This window comes from Ambystoma mexicanum, chromosome 6p (genome assembly GCF_040938575.1).
Source record: "Ambystoma mexicanum isolate Mex_15411 chromosome 6p, UKY_AmexF1_1, whole genome shotgun sequence".
Taxonomy (NCBI): Eukaryota; Metazoa; Chordata; class Amphibia; order Caudata; family Ambystomatidae; genus Ambystoma; species Ambystoma mexicanum.
This window is the reverse complement of record NC_090935.1, coordinates 674,870,838-674,889,363: the sequence shown is the minus strand read 5'-3', so window position 1 is coordinate 674,889,363 and position 18,526 is coordinate 674,870,838. Positions and strand designations below refer to the sequence as shown.

General features: G+C 48.8%; 1 protein-coding gene and 1 non-coding gene across 4 annotated transcripts in view; one reads left to right on the top strand and one right to left on the bottom strand.

Annotated features, from left to right (window-relative positions):
- The window catches only part of ATG10 (autophagy related 10), a 719,085-nt gene extending 713,130 nt beyond the window's left edge, over positions 1-5,955 (bottom strand). For 2 of the 3 annotated variants that reach the window (XM_069627571.1, XM_069627572.1), the window contains exon 1: positions 5,761-5,955. In XM_069627571.1, coding sequence (XP_069483672.1) covers positions 5,761-5,940 — 180 coding nt within the window. In that variant the 5' untranslated portion in view covers positions 5,941-5,955. The remainder of the gene's footprint in view (positions 1-5,760) is intronic. The other variant, XM_069627573.1, reaches the window with a different exon arrangement.
- Positions 5,956-16,358: 10,403 nt separating this feature from the next.
- LOC138512557 (5.8S ribosomal RNA) lies at positions 16,359-16,509 on the top strand. The gene has a single exon (XR_011281361.1). It is a non-coding gene; the product is annotated as a 5.8S ribosomal RNA (ribosomal RNA).
- Positions 16,510-18,526: the final 2,017 nt, after the last annotated feature.

Here is an 18,526-nt window from a genome sequence, read left to right as displayed (position 1 = left end):
CTATAGAACCCTGGATCTCCCCTCGTGATCCTGTTACAGCAGTGGTTCACAGAAGTGGTTTTCCACACTGACTATGCTATCTTCTCCCACTCTTGGAGATCTGCTGGGGATGGAGGCGGAGTGGGCTTCCTATCAATAAAGCCCTCACCAATGCCCCCTGGGACATCAACTTCTCTTTTGAAAGTGTCACTATTAAAAACGTCTCTCTCTCTCTCCTCCCAACTGCCCCCACCTCCCAACCCTACAACAATCATGCTGTGATCTACAAAGCTGGTGCAGATCCCCACCCTATCACTAGCCTACAAAAATGACCTTGCGACACTCTCCGCCACACTTACCAAACCTAATCTCCTCATTCACACTTTACTCACAGATTCCAACCCAATACACATCGCCTCCTCCCTCTCTGCTAATGGCTTTGCTCATTACTTCACCTCTAAAATACCTCAAATCAAATTCATGACACTCTCACAGCCCTCCTCTCCCTCTGTCCTCTATCTCTCCTACTGACCCCTTCCACTCAACTACTTCTTCTCTACCTCTCCTACCGAATCAGCACACATCTTTCACAGTGCCTCAAACAGTCAAACACTTTTCCTGAATCACGTGCCTTCACCTCTCAGAGCTCTTGAACAAATATGTGCTGGACTCTTCCCTGGCTTCCTCCTTCAAATCTGCAATTGTCCTATCTCTATGAAAGAATCTCTCTGCTCACCCATCTGTCCCAGCAATGTATCACCCTGTTTTTCTCCTATCCCATCACTCAAAATTCCTTCAGTGGTTGTTTTCAACCAAATCACTTTTGGACAATGGCCTTGGAGATCCACTTCAATCTACCGTCCACAGTAAACACTTTAAAACCTCCTAGAAGTTGCACACCTCTGACCACACCCCTCTTCCTGTTATCAAACCTGGAAGATCAGTCCTTCAATCCTCTGCACTTCACCCTCTATACCGTGGCCCTAGGTAGACGTAGCTTATTTCTTATTTTATTGTAACCTCTTTGCTGACGACATGCAAATATTTTTCTTCTTTCCTTCCTTTACCCCAGCTATCTTGGAACAGACGACCAACTCTCATTGCAATCCATCACCGGACTCCTCTCTGCTGCCTCATGCTAAACTCATTCAGAATCAAAGTAATCTTTCTCCTAATTTCCAAATGCCATCGCAACCGTCCCCGCTCAGGTTGATCAGGAATCACACTTTTCTAACCTCCAGTGCGTTCTTGCTCGTCTTGTTGCTCTTCTCGCTTTGCATCTTCCTTTCTTTTGTTTGAACGTACTTCGCTACTTGAAGAGATACGAACAGTCCCGTCCTGACGCCACTATGCCTGCCCAAGGATACAGGCAGAACAAAGGGATGGCCAGGGGGTTACGACCTTTAGGGGAAAAGCCAATGGGCAGAACAAACCCTGATTGATAACTTGATGGCAGCAATAGAAAAAGTAATCAGGATCATAGCTAGTACCAGATAAACACAGCAGCATGAAGGTCGGAAAACAAAGGAAGATATCCAAGTAGTCAGACGGCAGAAAGGAAAATACTGCAGCTGGGTTCCAAGCTCCAGGAAGGAGCAAGGGGAGGGGAGACGAGGAGTGGGACTTTGGGAAACACAGTACACCACAAAGGAAATAAGGAGTCAAAAGCAAGTGTGAGAGCAGAGTAAGGCTAGGAAGTGAACAGAAACAAGTGTCTTACCCGCCAGTGTGGCAGGGTTGCAACTCGAAAACTGTAGTGTCTATGAAAAGGAAAAAGGAAGCGGTCGGCACCATGTTGGAAAAGACCAGATAACAACAAAAAAACGGGAAAAAGGACTTGATGCACTCAGAGGTGCACACGTTTCCAGCGATGCTACGACCACCATGATGCTACGACAGTATGCCCCTCTTCTTCTCCTGGCGTTCCCAGGTTTCCAAGGATGTATCAGATGAAAGCGTTGAAGAAGAAACGGAGCATGAATTTGAGAAACAGGTTCCCAAGTCCTTTCCTGTGAAGAATAGCTCTTCCAATGAACTAGATATTGTAGTCTTCCTTGGCAGTAACGTGAATCACAAATCTTGGTTGCCACATATTCTTCTTGGTCTCTAGGTGGAGCAGCATGACTAGTTCTTTTTGTGGTAAACTTGTCGGAAGTGTAGGTCTTGAGCAAGGAAGAATGAAAATCGGTGTGGGTGTGTTTTCATTTCTTGGGAAGGCATAGTGGAAATACTATAGGGTTGATTTTGTCTGTAATCAAAAAGGGTCCTCCATATCGAGGTGATAGTTTGGTAGGATGGATCCAGCGGGGTAAATACTTTGTGGATAACCAAACTCTAGATCTCACCTCTGAAACCAGATCATTCATTCTTTTTCTATCAGCATAGCACGTGTTCCTCTTCTTGTATAGCTCTAGATTTTCACAAGCCTTCTTATGGTTTTGGGCGATGGTTTCCAAAAGCAAATTCACGGTAGATTTCGAGGATGGAAGAAGCGACATGGGAAGATGTCTCGGGTGAACTCTGGTAGCACAAAATAAAGGACTCAATTGAGTTGCAGAGTGCACATAGTTGTTAAAAGCAAATTCAGATGTATATAACAAAGGTTCCCAATGATCTTGGCTGGTGTTAGTATAACAGCAAAGATACTGTTCCACAGCACAGGGTAGTTGAATCTCTCAGTTTGGCCATTAGTTTGTGGGTGGTGTAACGATGATAATGGTCTTTCTATTCCCAGCTGTTTACACAATATAGCCCAAAACTGTGAGGTGTACTGGGATCCTTTGTCGGAAGTGATAGAAAAGGCAGTCCATGTAATCTGAAGATCTCGTTTGAGAAATAGCGATGCCATCTGAGGAGCTGATGATATTCCTGGTAAAGAAGTGAAATGTATCATTTTGGTGGTGGAATTGACGGTAACCATTATGGCAGTACAACCATTTGAAAGACGAAGGTCATCAACAAAAATCGGTAGATATATGCAGCTAAGGGCTTGTAGGGGTAGTTTCCTGACGAAGGGATCCCAAAGGTTTAGAAGTCTAATATTTATAAGGGAACAGAAACAAATGTCTTACCCAACAGTGTGGAAGGGTTTCAAAACAATGACTGTGGCGTCTTTGGAAAGGAAAAAGGCATCGTTAGGCAACATGTTGGAAAAGACTAGACCACAACCCGAAATGTTAGAAAGGACGTGATGGCAATCAGGAGTGCACACGTTTCCAGAAATGCCACAGCTACCACTGTGTTGCTGTGACACCTGCCCTCTCCTGCCCTCTTGACCTTTCTTGCTTTCTCGCCCAAGTCTCGCAACCTTGGGATCCTCTTTCATAGAGGCATCCGACTGCAACAATTCATCAGTACCATCGCCTCTGCTGCTTGTATTAAAATTCTCAACATTTGGCAAATGTGTACACTCTTACCCACCATTGTAGAAAAACTCCAATCTCCACCCTTCAACTACTGATCATGCCTAAACCTTGGCTTTTGCATCTACTCCTCCCCCCCTAGACAAAATCCTTAGTTGTCTCTTCATGAACAACAGCTCCCTTTTCAATTTCCTTCTTTTATTCCGCAAAGCTACCAATGGTCTTGCCCCTATGTACCTGGCTGACAGTATCTATGTCTACTCACCATCTCGTTCTCTCCACTCAACCTCACAGTCCTGTGTGCCCCGGTGCCTCCTGTTGCTTTCCTCCCACTCTCCCAGCTCCATTGCAACCCTCTGCCCAGCACAATCAAAGCCAGCTTGTTGGTGGATCTCATCCAGGCTCGGCTGAAACTTCACCTTACGACACGTAATAATGTACTTTTGTATATTTGTACAGTATTCCTCTTAATTTTGCGGCAATTGCCCTCTAGGTTAATGTTAACTTTGTAAGTCACCTGTTGCCTGCATTTTTTGTTCTGTCTCTAGTGTATGTTTCACACACCCTCATTAAACTGACTCATCACTTGTTCTCATCTTTGTGTTATTGTTCAGTCACCCTTACGGGAAATGCCTGTCACCCCTCCATGTGTTCGTGTAGTCATTTCTGATCAAACTTGACATCCCTATTCTTCAAGTAAATATACATACAACACAAAGGAAGTCATTGGGAAGTGCAACAAGTTTCCTGGATGGGGGCAATGGACCACTCGAATGCCTCCAGTCATCCACCCTTATGCCCCTGAGAAGGGTCCTAAACGCAGCCACACACCTCATCAAGGGTCTACGCCGATACGACCACATCACCCCGGCCGTCATCAACCTTCACTGGCTCCCACTGCACGTAAAAATCACCTTCAAGTCTTGCTACATCATCTATAAGGCAGTCACACTCAAGTCACCCAGCTACCTTGCAGAGAAACTCAGCATCTCCGGCAGACAGCACACCACCAGAAGCCAGGACACATGCAGACTTGAAATCTGCGCAGCAAAAAAGGAAAAGACCAGAAAACAAGCCTTCTCTGCCTACACCCTTGACTAGGCAACCTCCTCCCCATCAGCATCAGACTCGCCCCCACACTGCTACAATTCAGAGAAGAACTCAAGACCCACCTCTTCAAGTAATCTCTCCGCCTCAACACCTAGGCCATTACTTTGCCCTTCGTACCACCTGACTCGCTAGATGCAACCTACACCTCTCCTCCATGCCACCCGCTACAACAGTACCCCTCCTCTGCGCCCATCTGTATCCCACCCCCGCTGTATTTCTGTTCTGTTGTTACCTCAGAAAAGTGCTCAGTTATGCATCTGTACTGTTTTATGCCTCTGTAAAGCACTCTATTGCTTCGCGAAGCTCGGTCCGTGCTCATTTAATACCATGATAATAAGTTTCTCACTGCACCACCAAAATATCCTCCAATCCCACAGACACACCCACCTCTAATCACATTGACATACTATCACACACCTACGAGGAGATGGGATGAGGCCAAAACCTAGATCTTCCGCCAGATAAGAATTGTACAGATGCATTTAAGATCATACAAGATTATCATTATCCTTATGTAGTTCTGGTTGTATAAAGGGCTTCTTAAGAATCCCACATAGTGTAGCAGATAGGAGAAACTGCCAAAACAACGCAACGGAGGATGTATTGATATGTTTTAATATCACATTTAAGGCTCTGTTATTAATTCAGTTAAGAAGCGTGGGTGTGATTTACTCTAAAATAAAATATGTTCTTCCTGCCGACCGTTTATCAAGAAAATTACATTTCTTGGAATGTTCCCTTTTGGGGAAATGAAAACACAGATTAATTATCCTTTGCCTACCAAGCTCTCCTTCAATATCTTCTACTTTATAATTCTCTGACTATTAAAATAACAAAGATAACTAAATATTACAAAACATGGTAATTACTATGTATTCGTACACAATGTACCTGTTACACAAGTTACTATGTTTCACTTTAATTCTTCGTTATGTATAGTTCTGTTTTCCACTTGCCAGAACACAAGGAAACAAACGTTATTTGCTTTTGAAACGCAACCCTGTTCAGACATTTTCCAAAACTGTCGTTTGCTGAAAACGAAGGCAACGTCAGAGGCAGACCCGGCGCTTTCTCCCCCTCCGAGGCAGACTGAACAGTCACACACAGATGGCATCAGCTGCACATTAAAAAAAAAGTTACGATAAAATGAGCCCGCTGTTTCGTCTCTACAATGCAGCTCTAAACATGTGTCATTTGGCAGAAGAAGGTTTTGTTCGGAGAAAAAGCACATGTGAGCGCAGAGTTCTACTGTGCGTTAATTCTCACTGAAATTAAACAATCTAACAGAAGGTAATGTTACAAAACTTACCTCAAACGCCTGCTTGTGCTGCCTCTTCTTATGTTCACCCGGAAACGGAAATTTCGTCTGAAGTCGTACGCTCACAGTAGCAACTAGTTCCCATCCCGGCTGAGCGGGAAGGCTGTGGCTGTGGCTGCAAGTGCAACCGCACTTTGCCTGCCTTTGGCTTGCAGTAGTTGGGGTGGGCATTTTCGTTGGAATACCTGTAACGTTTCTACAGACCCTGGAGTGTCGGACTTCGTCTTGACTGAGCGGCAAGGCTCTGGCCGCCAGGCTGCAGGAAGAGCAACAATCCGTGTGCTCTTGGCTGGCTGCAAATACAATTTGCATTTTCTTCGGGATACCGTGAACGTTCCTGCAAGGCAGCCGATTTCGACAGGGGAGCGCGCGAAATTACATTTACTTTAAAAATTATGTTCAGCTATTCAACATGAAAGGTGGGGGGAGCGGCTACGGGACAGGGAAACAGTGTATGGTGGTGTTTAACTGATCAAAGGGGGGTAAAGAGGGTAATCGAGTAATTTAATGTTTCATGAGGGTGTGTTTAGGATGGGTGGTTTTAGAGTGGGCTGGCTGGGGCTATCTGCGTGTGATTCGGGATCGGCACACAGGCATCTGTTTCAAGGGGGAAGGGGCATCTTGCTATGTGGAGGGAGGATGGTGCAATATGGTATTGGTGTAGAGGGAGGGATGGGGCATCTTGGTGGGTCTGAATGATTGAATAGGTGCATGCTGGTGTAGGTCTTGGGGGATGGGGCACATTGGTGTGGGAGTGGAGGGAGAGATTGGAACATAGTGGTGTGGGTCTGGGGGAGTAGGGGCAGTGGTGTGGGTTGGGGTACATTGGTGTGGTTCGGCGGAGTGATGGGGATATGGGTGTGCAAGGCATAAATTAGTTTTCAAAAATTGATTAGCAGGGTGCAAATTAAATTATTTTTGAGTAGCAAACAGGCTGATTTGATTAGCAATTTTGTACTAATAATGTTAATGTCACCAGAAGTTATTTGTACCCAAGACATAAAATGAGCAACAATACAGCAGTTTTGCCTACCGCAGAAATAAGACCTTAGATAGAGTAGTCAGGCCTTTAAAATTCAACTAGACCTGCAGGTCGGGTAACTCAGTTTACCTATTCAACCTAAGAAAAATGCACTGACTCATAGCAATGGAGGACAACACATTTAAAATGTGATTCTTTAAAGTCCCTACAAACCCACTTTATATTTGGCACACTGCTGCCACCCAGAGGCCAGCCATGCACAGTGAAACTTGTATTTGACATTTTTCTGCAAAGTAAATGTTAATTAAAAGTTTCAAATCTCTTACAAATGCTACTCGCCCTTTATGAAAATCTACTTGACTATGCAATTGGGCAAAAAGACTTTGCAAGCCATAGATGAGTGTCTGTAAAATGTTAGCTGCATGAATGGACACAAATAAATATATAAGTATGATATAAGTATGATTAAAAAAGGCTATGAAAACTGTTTGGTCAGCTGTCTTCTGCAGGTAGTAATATATAATCCAAACTTAAAGCAAAGCGTACTCTGCAGGCAAACTACAGTGTTTGGTATTGCAGTAGACCTGTAGATGTACAGACTGGGCAGAACTATTGATCACTATTTTGCGTAAGAATCTAGCTCGCTTTATGTAAGTGGTAAGAAAGAGACTAAGCAGAGTGGATTGTGTAGCAGGCAGAGAAGTGGGCAAACTAGGTGGAATATTGTAGTTTGTGGTAATTTCACTTTCAGGGTAGCTTGTTTAAACCAACAGAGTGATATGTACAGAATTTCAAGGAATATGGGTTTCCCCAATGGTTTGAACACCAGTTGCAAGATGTATGCAACCTGCAGGTTACAGAACTAGGTTTGCCATCACAAGAATATGATCATGTACATTTTCAAAAGTGTTCACTTGTCAATATGATGCATCTTTCCCAACAAAATGAAATACAGTGGACACTATGAAATTTAGATACACTAACCTAAACTTTACTGTAACGCATGGAGATGATGCGGTGTGTAACAGTATTAATACTGTAATTATGCATTATGTAATAACTTACAATTTAGAAATGGAATTGCATGAATCATTTTATATAAATATAAAGTTGATACATACTGGTCTTTGCCAGACTGGATATAGAAAGCTTAATAAAAGTATCATCCTGATTACTTTTGGTTTGCAATTATTTGAAAAAGAAACTCTTGCCTAGCACTCCCACACATGCCTTTGGTACTTAATAGTGGAGGAGAGGATTACTGCTGCACTTTCTCTTCATTAGCACTTGAAGTTACGAGAGAAAAGAGGGTGAAGAGAACATCATGGGCAAGAGAGGAATGCAGGGCGAGCCATGCGCTCATTGAAGAGGGCAACTTAAATAGCTAACTTTGCTACGCAATTGTCCATTTTATTAACAAAACCTACAGAATTGCATTGCAAATTGCTATGCAACACTGCTTATTTTATGCCTTGGTGTGGGTCTGGAGGGACAGATAGGGCACAGTAGGTCTGGAGGGTGGCATGGGCCATCTAGGTGTGGGTTGGGAGGGTGGGATGGGGCATCTTGGTGTGGCTCTGGAGGGAGGTGGTGGGGGCACATTGGTGTGGGCTTGATGGGAGGGATGGGGCACATTGGTGTGGGTGTGGGGGGAGGGATGGGGCACATGGGTGTGTTTCTGGAGTGAGAGATGGGGCACAGTGGGTCTGGAGGGTGGCAGGGGTTGTCTAGGTGTGGGTTGGGAGGGTGGGATTGGGCATCTTGGTGTGGCTCTGGATGGAGGGGGTGGGGGCACATTTTTGTGTCTGGGGGAGGGATGGTTCATCTAGCTGTGGGTCGGGAGGATGGGATGAGGCATCTTGCTGTGGATGGAGGGATGGTGGCATCTTGGTGGGGTCTGCAATGGATAGGGGCACATTGGTGTGAGTTCGTTGGGAGGGACAGGGACATTGGTCTGGGGAGGAATGGTGGCATATTGGTGTGGGTCTGGAAGGCGGGGATGGGGCACATTGGTGTGGTTCTGGGGGCATATTAAGATGGGTGGTTTTAGAGGGGGTTGGCTGGGGCTATCTGCGTGTGATTCGGGAGCGGCACATGGGCATCTTTTGCGAAGGGAAGAGGCATCTGGCTATGTGGAGGGAGGATGGGGCATTATGGTATTGGTCTAGAGGGAGGGATGGGTCACTTTAGGGTCTGAATGGTTGGATAGGTGCACGCTGGTGTGGGTCTGGCAGGCTGGGGCACATTGGTATGGGTCTGGAGGGAGGGATAGGAACATAGTAGTGTGGGTCGGGGAGGAATGGGGCCAGTGGTGTGGGTTTGGGGGGAGGGTTGGGGTACATTGGTGTGGGTCTAGGTGGATGGGTGGGGGTTCATTGGTGTGGGTCAGGGTGAGCGATGGGGGGACATGGTTGTGGGTCTGGAGGGATAGATGGGGCACAGTGGGTCTGGAGGGTGGCATCGGTCATCTAGGTGTGGGTTGGGGGGTTCGGAGGGTGGGATGGGGCATCTTGGTGTGGCTCTAGAGGGAGGGGGTAGGCACACATTGGTGTGTGTCTGGGGGAGGGATGGTTCATCTAGGTGTGGGCCTGGAGGGTGGGATGGGGGCATCTTGCTGTGCGGATGGAGGGATGGTGGCATCGTGGTGGGGTCTGCAATAGATAGGAGCACATTGGTGTTGGATTGATGGGGGGGCGGGGCACATTGGTGTTGGTTTGATGGGAGGGACAGGGACATTGGTCTGTGGAGGGATGGCGGCATATTGGTGTGGGTCTGGAAGGGGGGCTGGTGTACTTTGGTGGGGGATGGTGGCATATTAGGATGGGTGGTTTTAGAGGGGGTCGGCTGAGGCTATCTGCATGTGATTCGGGAGTGTCACATGGGCATCTGTTGCAAGGGGAGGGGGCATCTTGCTATGTGGAGGGAGGATGTGGCATTATGGTATTGGTTTAGAGCAGTGGTCTTCAAACTTTTTTGGCCTGGGCCCCCTTGAGCAAAATTTGGCCAGGCCGGGCCCCCCAAAAATGCCAAATGGACAGTATGTACAATCGGCTATGAACAATTTTGCGCTGTCACTGCACCCTACTCCCAGTATAGTCCCTGGGCTCCCCCACCTGCTCCCATCATAGTCGCTGGGCTCCCTCCTACCCAGTCCCTGGGCTCTCTGCACCCCATCACAGACCCTCGGCTCCCCCCACCCTGTTCCCAACACAGTCCAAGGGACAGTGGGAGCTGGGGAATTTTTTAAGTGGAGGGGAATAAATATTTAAAAAATGAAGAGAGAGAGGAGGGCACCACTTGTAAGTTCAGTCTTTTAGTGATTGCATTAGATGATGAAAAAAATATACTGAAGTATATTCAAAATGTTTTTGTCTGGAGCAGCCAGTCCGTAAAGGGTCCTGTAGCAGTAGGACCTATTCAAACACAAAATCTCCAAAAAACAAAGTGACTCCACTTTGTTAGGAAAGGCGCTTCACAGTTAGGGGCTAACTGTGAAGCGCCTTTCTTAACAAAGTGGAGTCACTTTGTTTTTTGGAGATTTTGTGGAGGAATAAATATTTCCCACAAAAATGCCATAGTGACCGAGTGCAGCGAGGGAGCCCGAACCACTCAAGTGTGGTTAGGGGGGTTTTCCACCGTGAATATTTTATTAAATAATGGGTTAAAATGTTGCATTTTTTAGCATACGTTTAAAATAATATTGGTAAAAGCCAGTTTACAATTGGCGCTGGGGGAAAAAAGGAGAAAGCATGGTATTTTTGACTGGACATCTATGATAGATAAAGAAAATCAGCTCAACGGACCAAACCAAACACACACACCTTCACACAGCAATCACTATCATTCATACGAGCACCCATCACCATACACTTGCACATAACACAAGCATACATGCATCCATACACTATTTAAATGAAAAAATAAATTAGCATAAACATACCTTCTGCAGGGACCTGTGCGTGGGTGCTAAAATACCCCACTCCAGGTTGCTCTGTCTGTATGTGCCAGGAGGTGCAGGAGCTTCCCCTCACACATACCCAGGCATAAAATAAGCAGTATCGCATAGCAACTTGCTATGCAATTCTGGAGTTTGCTAATCAAATGTACACTTGTATAGCAAAGCTAGCTATTTAAGTTGCCCTCTTCAATGAACGCCTTGCTCGCCCTGCTTGCCCTCGGTGCTCTCCTCACCCTCTTTTCACTGTTCACTTTAAGTGCTAATAGACAAAGTGTAGCAGTAATCATCTTCTCCACTATTAAGTGCCAGCATGTGTGGGAGTGCTTGGCAAGAATTTCTTATTCAAATAATTGCAAACCAGAAGGGAGGATACTTTTATTAAGCTTTGTATATCCTGTCTGGCAAAGACAAGTATGTGTCAACTTTATATATTTTTTTAAAAGGCAGTCATGCAATTTCATTCCTAAAATGTAATGCATAATTACAGTATTGATACCGTAAAACACTGCATCTCCATGCTTTACAGTAAAGTTTAGCTTAGTTATCTAAATTTCATAGTGTCAACTATATTTCATTTTGTTGGGGATGATGCATCATATTGGCGAATAAACACTTTTGAAAATGTACATGATCAAATGCTTGTGATGGCAAACCTAGTTCTGTAACCTGCAGGTTGCATACATCTTTCAACTGGTATTCAACCCATGAGAAAACCAATACTCCTTGACATTCTATTACCACGTTGCTTTATACCAGGTAGCGGGAAAGTAAGATGGCAACAAACTACAATGTTCTACCTAGTTTGCAGAGTTCTCTGCCTGCTATGTCAACTGTTAGTCTCACTTTCTTTCCTCTTACATAATGAATACACAAAGCGAACTAGATGCTTACGCAAAGTAGTGATCAATAGTTCCATCCAGTCTGTATACCCACATATTTACTGAAATACCAAACATTGTAGTTAGCCTCTAGAGTTCGCTTTGGTTTATGATTGCATTATGTTACCACCTACAGGAGACAGATGGCCAAACTGTTTTCAGAGCCTTTTTATCATAACTATTTGTGTCCATTCATGCAGCTTACCTTTTACATTTTACAGCCACTCATGTAGGGCTTGAAAAGTCTTTTCGCCCTCTCGCATAGTCGGGTAGATTTTATGAAGGACGAGTAGCATTTGCAAGAGATGTTTGAAACTTTTATTTAACATTTAGTTTATTTGCAGGCAATGTCAAATACAAGTTTCACTGTTCATGGCTGGCCTCTGGGTGGCAACATTGTGTCAATCATAAAGCAGGTTTGTACTGACATGCACCCTTTCACAGATATAGCATTTCAAATGTGTTGTCCTCCATTGCTATGGGTCGAGTGCATTTCTCTTAGGTTGAATAGGTAAATTAAGTTCCCCAACCTGCAGGTCTAGCTCAATTTTTAAGAATTTGCAAGGCCTGACTCCTCATTAGTCTCATTTCAGCAGTATGCAAATTTGCTGTATTATTACTCATTTCATGTTTTGTGTACAAAATAACTTCTTGTAACATTAACAAAGTGAGTACAAAATTGCTAATCAAATGGGTCTGTTTGCTAATCAAAACAAATTTAATTGGCAAACTCTGCTAATAATTTTTTGAAAACTAATGTATGCCTTGGCCTTGCATACAGACATGCAGTGCCCCAGCCAGCGTTTCCAATGAGCTATGTAAGGCTGGCAAAACAAAACGCCCCAGCCTTGCATAGTTCAGGGAGCATGTGCGGCTGGGGTACTGTGCTACAGTTCAGCCAGCCCAGGAGCACTCCCTCAACTGGAAAAAGCAGCTGAGGGAGTACTCGGTGTTGCACTGGGCTCGCTCCTCGGCTCCTCCATAATGGGTGAGTGGGCCACTGTATTGACGAGCCCATTATGGATGAGCCGCCAGACTCGGACTGGCTTACAGGGTATTGGGGCAACGCCCATACCAAAAATGCAAAATGCTAGTGTAGGCAAGTCAAAATGAGTCACTTTTTTTTGGCCAATGTGGGCCAGTTTGATGAGTTACTTCACTATGCAGCTAGTAGTTTTGACCATTGCTGAAAAAATATTCTTTAATATCACAATTTGCTTACATTTTAACAATAAACACCCCCTGGGGTACTATTCAAACATTCTGTGCCTAAAGGAATGAATATCCATTTGTAACTGTGGGGCATTCTTTCATTGGTGCCTGAGCTGTTTTATGGTCCAGTCTGACCATGTGAGCCCCCTCTGCCCATATCCTGCAAACGAAAAATAAAAAATAATTGTTTTTTATTCTATTTTACACATTACATGCTGGGCTCTGGCGCCCCCCCCCCCCGGGAGGCGCGCCCCACAGTTTGAAGACCTCTGTTCTAGAGGGAGGCATTGGGAATCTTGGTGGTGTGGGTCTGGTGGGATGGGGCACATTGGTGTGGATCTGGAGGAAGGGGGCACATTGGTGTGGGCCTGGAGGGAGGCATAGGGACATAGTGGTGTGGGTTTGGGGGGAGGGATGAGGTGCATTGGTGTGGGTCCGGGGGAGGGGATGGCACACATTGGTGTGGGTTTGATGGGAGGGATGGGAGACACTGGTCTGTGTGTGGGGGAGGGATGGTTAATCTAGGTGTGGGTCTGGATGGCATGATGGGGGCTTCTTGCTGTGTGGATGGTGGGATGGTGAGGTTTGCAATGGATGGTGGCACATTGGTGTCGGTCTGGAACAGGTATGGGGCATCTGTTGGTCTGGGATTGAATTGGGGCATCCTGGTGTGGGTGGGATGGGGACATCTGTGTGCATCTGAAGGGTGGGATGGGGCATCTTGCTGTGGTTCTGAAGGAAGTTGATGGAGGCACATTGGTGTGGGACTGGGGAGGGACAAAGCCTATTGGTGTGGGTCTGCAGGGAGGGATGGATGGTGCATCCTGGTTTGGGTTGGATGGGGACATCGGTGTGGGTCTGGAGGGAGGGGATGGGGACATTGGTCTGTGTCTGGGGGAGGGATGGGAGCATATTGTGGGTCTGGGAGGAGGGATGGTTCATCTAGGTGTGGGTCTGGAGGGCAGGATGGGGGCATCTTGCTGTGCCTTGAGGGATGGTGACATATTGGTGTCGGTCTGAACAGGTAGGGGGCATCTGTTGGTCTGGAGGGTGGGATGGGTCATCCTGGTGTGTGTGGGATGGGGACATCTGTGTGCATCTGGAGGGCTGGAAGGGGGGCACATTGGTGTGGGGGCGGGGTACATTGGTGTGGGGTTGGGGGAGCTATAGGGGTGGTGTGGGTCTGGAGGGCAGGATATGTGGCATCTTGCTGTGTGGAGGGACTGATGGTGGCATCTTGGGGCGGGGGTCTGCAATGGACGAGGGCACATTAGTGTTGGTTTGGAATGGGTATGGGGCATTTGTTCTGGAGGATGGCATGGGTGATCTAGGTGTTGGGTGGGAAGGCAGCATCTTGGTGTGGGTCTGGGACGGATGGGACATATTTGGAGGGAGAGATGGGGCAAATTTGTCTAGGTCTGAAGGGTGGTATCTTTTGTGTGTGGAGATGGATATCTTAGTTTGAGTCTGGAGGGCAGGACGGGGGCTTCTTCCTGTGTGGAGGAAAGATGGGGCATCATGATATGGGTCTCGGGGTGGGGGGGTTGGTGGCATCTTGGTGGGGTCTGGCATGAAGGGTTGGTGGCATCTTGGTGGGCTCTGGAATGGAGGCATGGGACATGTGGGGTGGGTCTGGAGGCATGTTGGCATCTTGGTGTGGGTCTAGAGGTATGATGTCATCTTGGTGTGGGTCTGAGAGGGAGGTTTGGTGTAGGTCTGAGAGGGAGGTATGGGACATCTTGGTGTGGTTCAGAGAGGGAGGTATGGGACATCTTGGTGTGGTTCTGAGAGGGAGGGATGGGGCATCTTGGTGTGGTTCTGAGAGGGAGGGATTGGGAATATTGGTGTGGGTCAGAGTGAGGGATGGGGCATATTGGTGTGGGTCTGAGAGAGGGATGGGCACATGGGTGTGGGTCTGGAGGGAGGGATGGGGACATTGCTGTAGGTATGAAGGGAAGCACAGGACACATTGGTATGGGTCTGCAGGGATGGGACACATTGGTGAGGGTCTGGAGGGAGGGATGGGGGCTCATTGATCAGAGGAGGGATAGGGGCATCTTTCTGTGTGGACGGAGAATGGGGCATCATGGTATGGGTCTTGAGGAAGGGATTGGGCATCTTGGTGGAGTCTGGATTGGAGGAGGGCATTGTTGATCTGGAATGGAGGGACAGGGCATATGATGGGGGCGTGTCAGGGAATGATGGAGCATGTGGGTCAGGGCTGGAACACTGGTGGGAAGGAAGGGGGCATCTGGGTGTGAATGAAGGGATGGTGTATGTATGTCTGGAGCGAAGGATGTTGGTTTATTGGAGGGGTGGGAGCATGTGTGTCGAAGGGATGGGGTAATCGGGTGTGGGTATAAAGAGAGGGCGGATGGCTCCGTCTGGAAGTAGAGGTGAAGCATATGGGTGTGGCTCTGAGGAGTGCAGCATCCTGGTGTAGGTATGGAGGGACAGATGTTGGTGTCTTTGTGTGGATTTGGATGGGGGAATGGTGGCAAATGCCACCTCCCTCGACAGGAGGGAGGTGGCATTTGAATCTGGAACATGTGTTTGGAAGGAGAAATGGGGCATTTGAGTGTGAATTGGGACATGTAGGGCTAGTGTATCTGTTTGTGAGTAGGGGCATGAAGAATCATTAACAGCGGAGCAGAGGGAGGGAGAGCCACAGGCCTGACCTCGGTTGCATCCCAGACACGCACACCCACAGCCCGGGGCACCTCTCGCAGAGCGGTCTGGTGCGTGTGGTCAGAGCAGGGATTCCCTTCCACCGGAGGGGGGTCCGCGACCCAGCAGATGGGTGGGGAGGCCTGGCAGGGTTGGGTTAACCTGCTGGGGATGTCCCCAACCACACACCACAAAGGGAGCCTCCTCACTAACCCACCTCAGCGTTGGCCGGGGGCGCACACTCCTCTCTCTGACCTGCCAGCGGGTGGGAATTGGTGGGCACACCCCGGTCAGCAGGGAAGCCCCAAGCGTGGGCAGCCGGGAGCCGAAGGAAACCTGACTGCTCTTGAGGGGCGCCTCCCAAGGAAGACAGGGGCCTGGCATGCCGGGCATGAGCCATGGCGCAGCAGGCTTACTCAACAGGTGGGCCCCAAGGTTCCAGCCACCCTCATCTGTGAGCGAGCGATGGCCAGGCCCGCTGGCGCAGCGAGTGACCTTCCCTCTTGCCCAGGTACCTGGAGCTGGGCCCTATGCGGCCAGGCTGGGGTTCGAAGACTCTAGCGGTCCCACCCAACCTCCTGACCATGCTGTCTCTGGCCCGCCTCGCCATCCGTCTCCCGGCCCCCTCAAAAGGGAAGCGGAAGGGGTCGTGGAAGGATGAGTGGATCGGGCTGGGTGGGCCGGTGGCAGAGCGGTCTGCCTCCATCCCACTGGGAAGCGCAGCTGCAGGTGGTCGTCAGGGTTCCCATGCGATTTTTTTCATTTTTTTTTTAAAACCACAATGGTCTTGGGTGAGCTAGATAGGGTGCTGGGCTGTCCCGCCACAGGCAGTGCTGCCTCTCCTGCACCGCCAGGGTCAGACCAACATCTGGAACAAAAAAATGTTGCCTGTGACTCTTGGCGGTGGATCACTCGGCTCATGCGTCAATGAAGAACGCAGTTAGCTGCGAGAGTTAGTGTGAATTGCAGGACACATTGATTAACACTTTGAATGCACCATGCGGCCGTGGGTTCCTCCCGGGGCTACACCTGTCTGAGGGTCGCTTGTACATCAATCGTCCCAGGGGCGTGGCTGGGACTGTCGCTGGCATGCAAGCTCATTGCTGGCGCATCCCAGCCTCCCCAGTTTCCCCATCTCATGCTGGTTTCGGCAGGGCCAGGTGGCTGGCACGCCCCAGTTGTGGTGGCGGCAGCAGCGGGCCTTAAAAAAGCCTGGTGCACCTTCACCCTACACCAGGGCACCTGGTCGTGCTGTGTGTGGCTGTCTGGTGTCCCACGGCTGCCAGCGCAGGATGGCCATGGAGCGCGGACCTTGGGATCATGTGGGCTTCGGTTGTAAATTGGGACAGCTCACACAGAGGCACAGGCCTGGGGAAACCCCCTGTACGGGCCCGAGGCCAGCTGCCCCGAGCTTTGTGCTCCCCCAACTACAGCCTCAGATCAGACGTGGTGACCTGCTGAATTTAAGCATATTACTAAGCGGAGGAAAATAAACTAACCAGAATTCCTCCAGTAATGGCCAGTGAAGAGGCAAGAGCCCTGCGCCAAATCCCCATTCAGTGGCAGGTGTGGGAAACTGTGGCGTACAGAACACCGACTCCCTGGCATTGCTCAGGGTTCTCAAGTCCTTCTGATCGAGACTCACCCCGTGGACGGTGTTGGGCCGATAGCGGCCTCTTGCTCACCGGGATCAGGTCCTCTTGGAGTCAGGTTGCTTGGGAATGCAGCCCAGCGTGTGTGGTAAACGCAGTCTAAGGCTAAATACGGGCGCGAGACTGATGACCAACAAGTACCGTAAGGGAAAGTTGAAAAGAACTTTGAAGAGAGAGTTCATGATAGGACCCGAAAGATGGTGAACTCGGCCTGGTGGAGGTCCGTAACAGTCCTGATGTGTAAATCGGTGGTCCGGCCGGGCTATAGGGGCAAAAAACGAATCGAACCATATAGTAGCTGGTTCTTTCCGAAGTTTCCCTCAGGATAGCTGCCGCATGGAAACCCCAGTTTTATCTAGCAAAGCGAATGATTAGAGGTCTTGGGGCCAAAATTATCTCAACCTATTCTCAAACTTTAAATGGGTAAGAAGACTTGCTCGCTGGCATGGAGCCGGGCATTGAATGCAAGTGCACAGTCGGCAACTTTTGGTAAGCAGAACTGGTGCTACCTGATTAACGGGGTGGGGGGTGGTACCTTAAGCCTGTGCCCCTGGACAGTGGGGTAGGTGCAGGCACGGCCGGGGCTTAATAGTCGGCGTGAAAATATCTCCCAGGCCCCGCCCCAAGTGCACTGAGGTGGTGCATGAAGACCCGGCCAGGGCAGGGAAGAGAGGTGGCAGCTTAAGCACCCACCCCAGAGCGCGGGGGTGGTACCTTAAGCCCGTGCCCCTGGACGGTGGGGGCAGGCACGGCCACTGGGCCATCTAGCCCGGGGAGTAGGCCGAGATGGCCAGAGTTGTGGCCGGTGGACCAGATGGCCCGAGTTGCGGCTGGGGAGGCTGGCTCCTGCATTTGTCTCCGGTCGGGTTCCATAAGTCCCCACTGCGTGGCTTAATAGTCGACATGGAAGTGCCACCCTGTGGCCCCCAGAGCAGCTGTGGCGCAATTACCAGCCTCGGTTCAATGGAGTTTGTGGGTTGCTCCTGGTCCTCGGGCAAGTGTCACCCGCTTGTGGTCAGGTCCAAAACGGAGTGTGTGTGTGTCAAGGGGCACCCTAAGTGGGCCCCTTACCTCCACTGGGCTATAACCGCTTATAGTGCCCAGCCTTGAGTTCCATGGCGTTTGTGGATTGCTCCCAGTCCTCGGGCAAGTATCAACCACGTGTGGTCAGGTCCAAGACGAGGTGCGTGTGTCCTGAGCGGGTCCCTTTCCTCCGCGTGGGGGTACATGCGCTTGCAGTGGCGGCTCTGCGTTCCACAGTGTTTGTGGGTTAGTCCTGGAGGGAAAGTCTCTAATGTGGTTGAAGAAGCTCTGAGGGGGGGCCCAGCCATATCTCTAGGGAGATGGTTAGGCTGCTGCCCCCGGCCTTGGACGCCTGTATTGTGCCTGGTTTCGAAAGCCCCTGAGC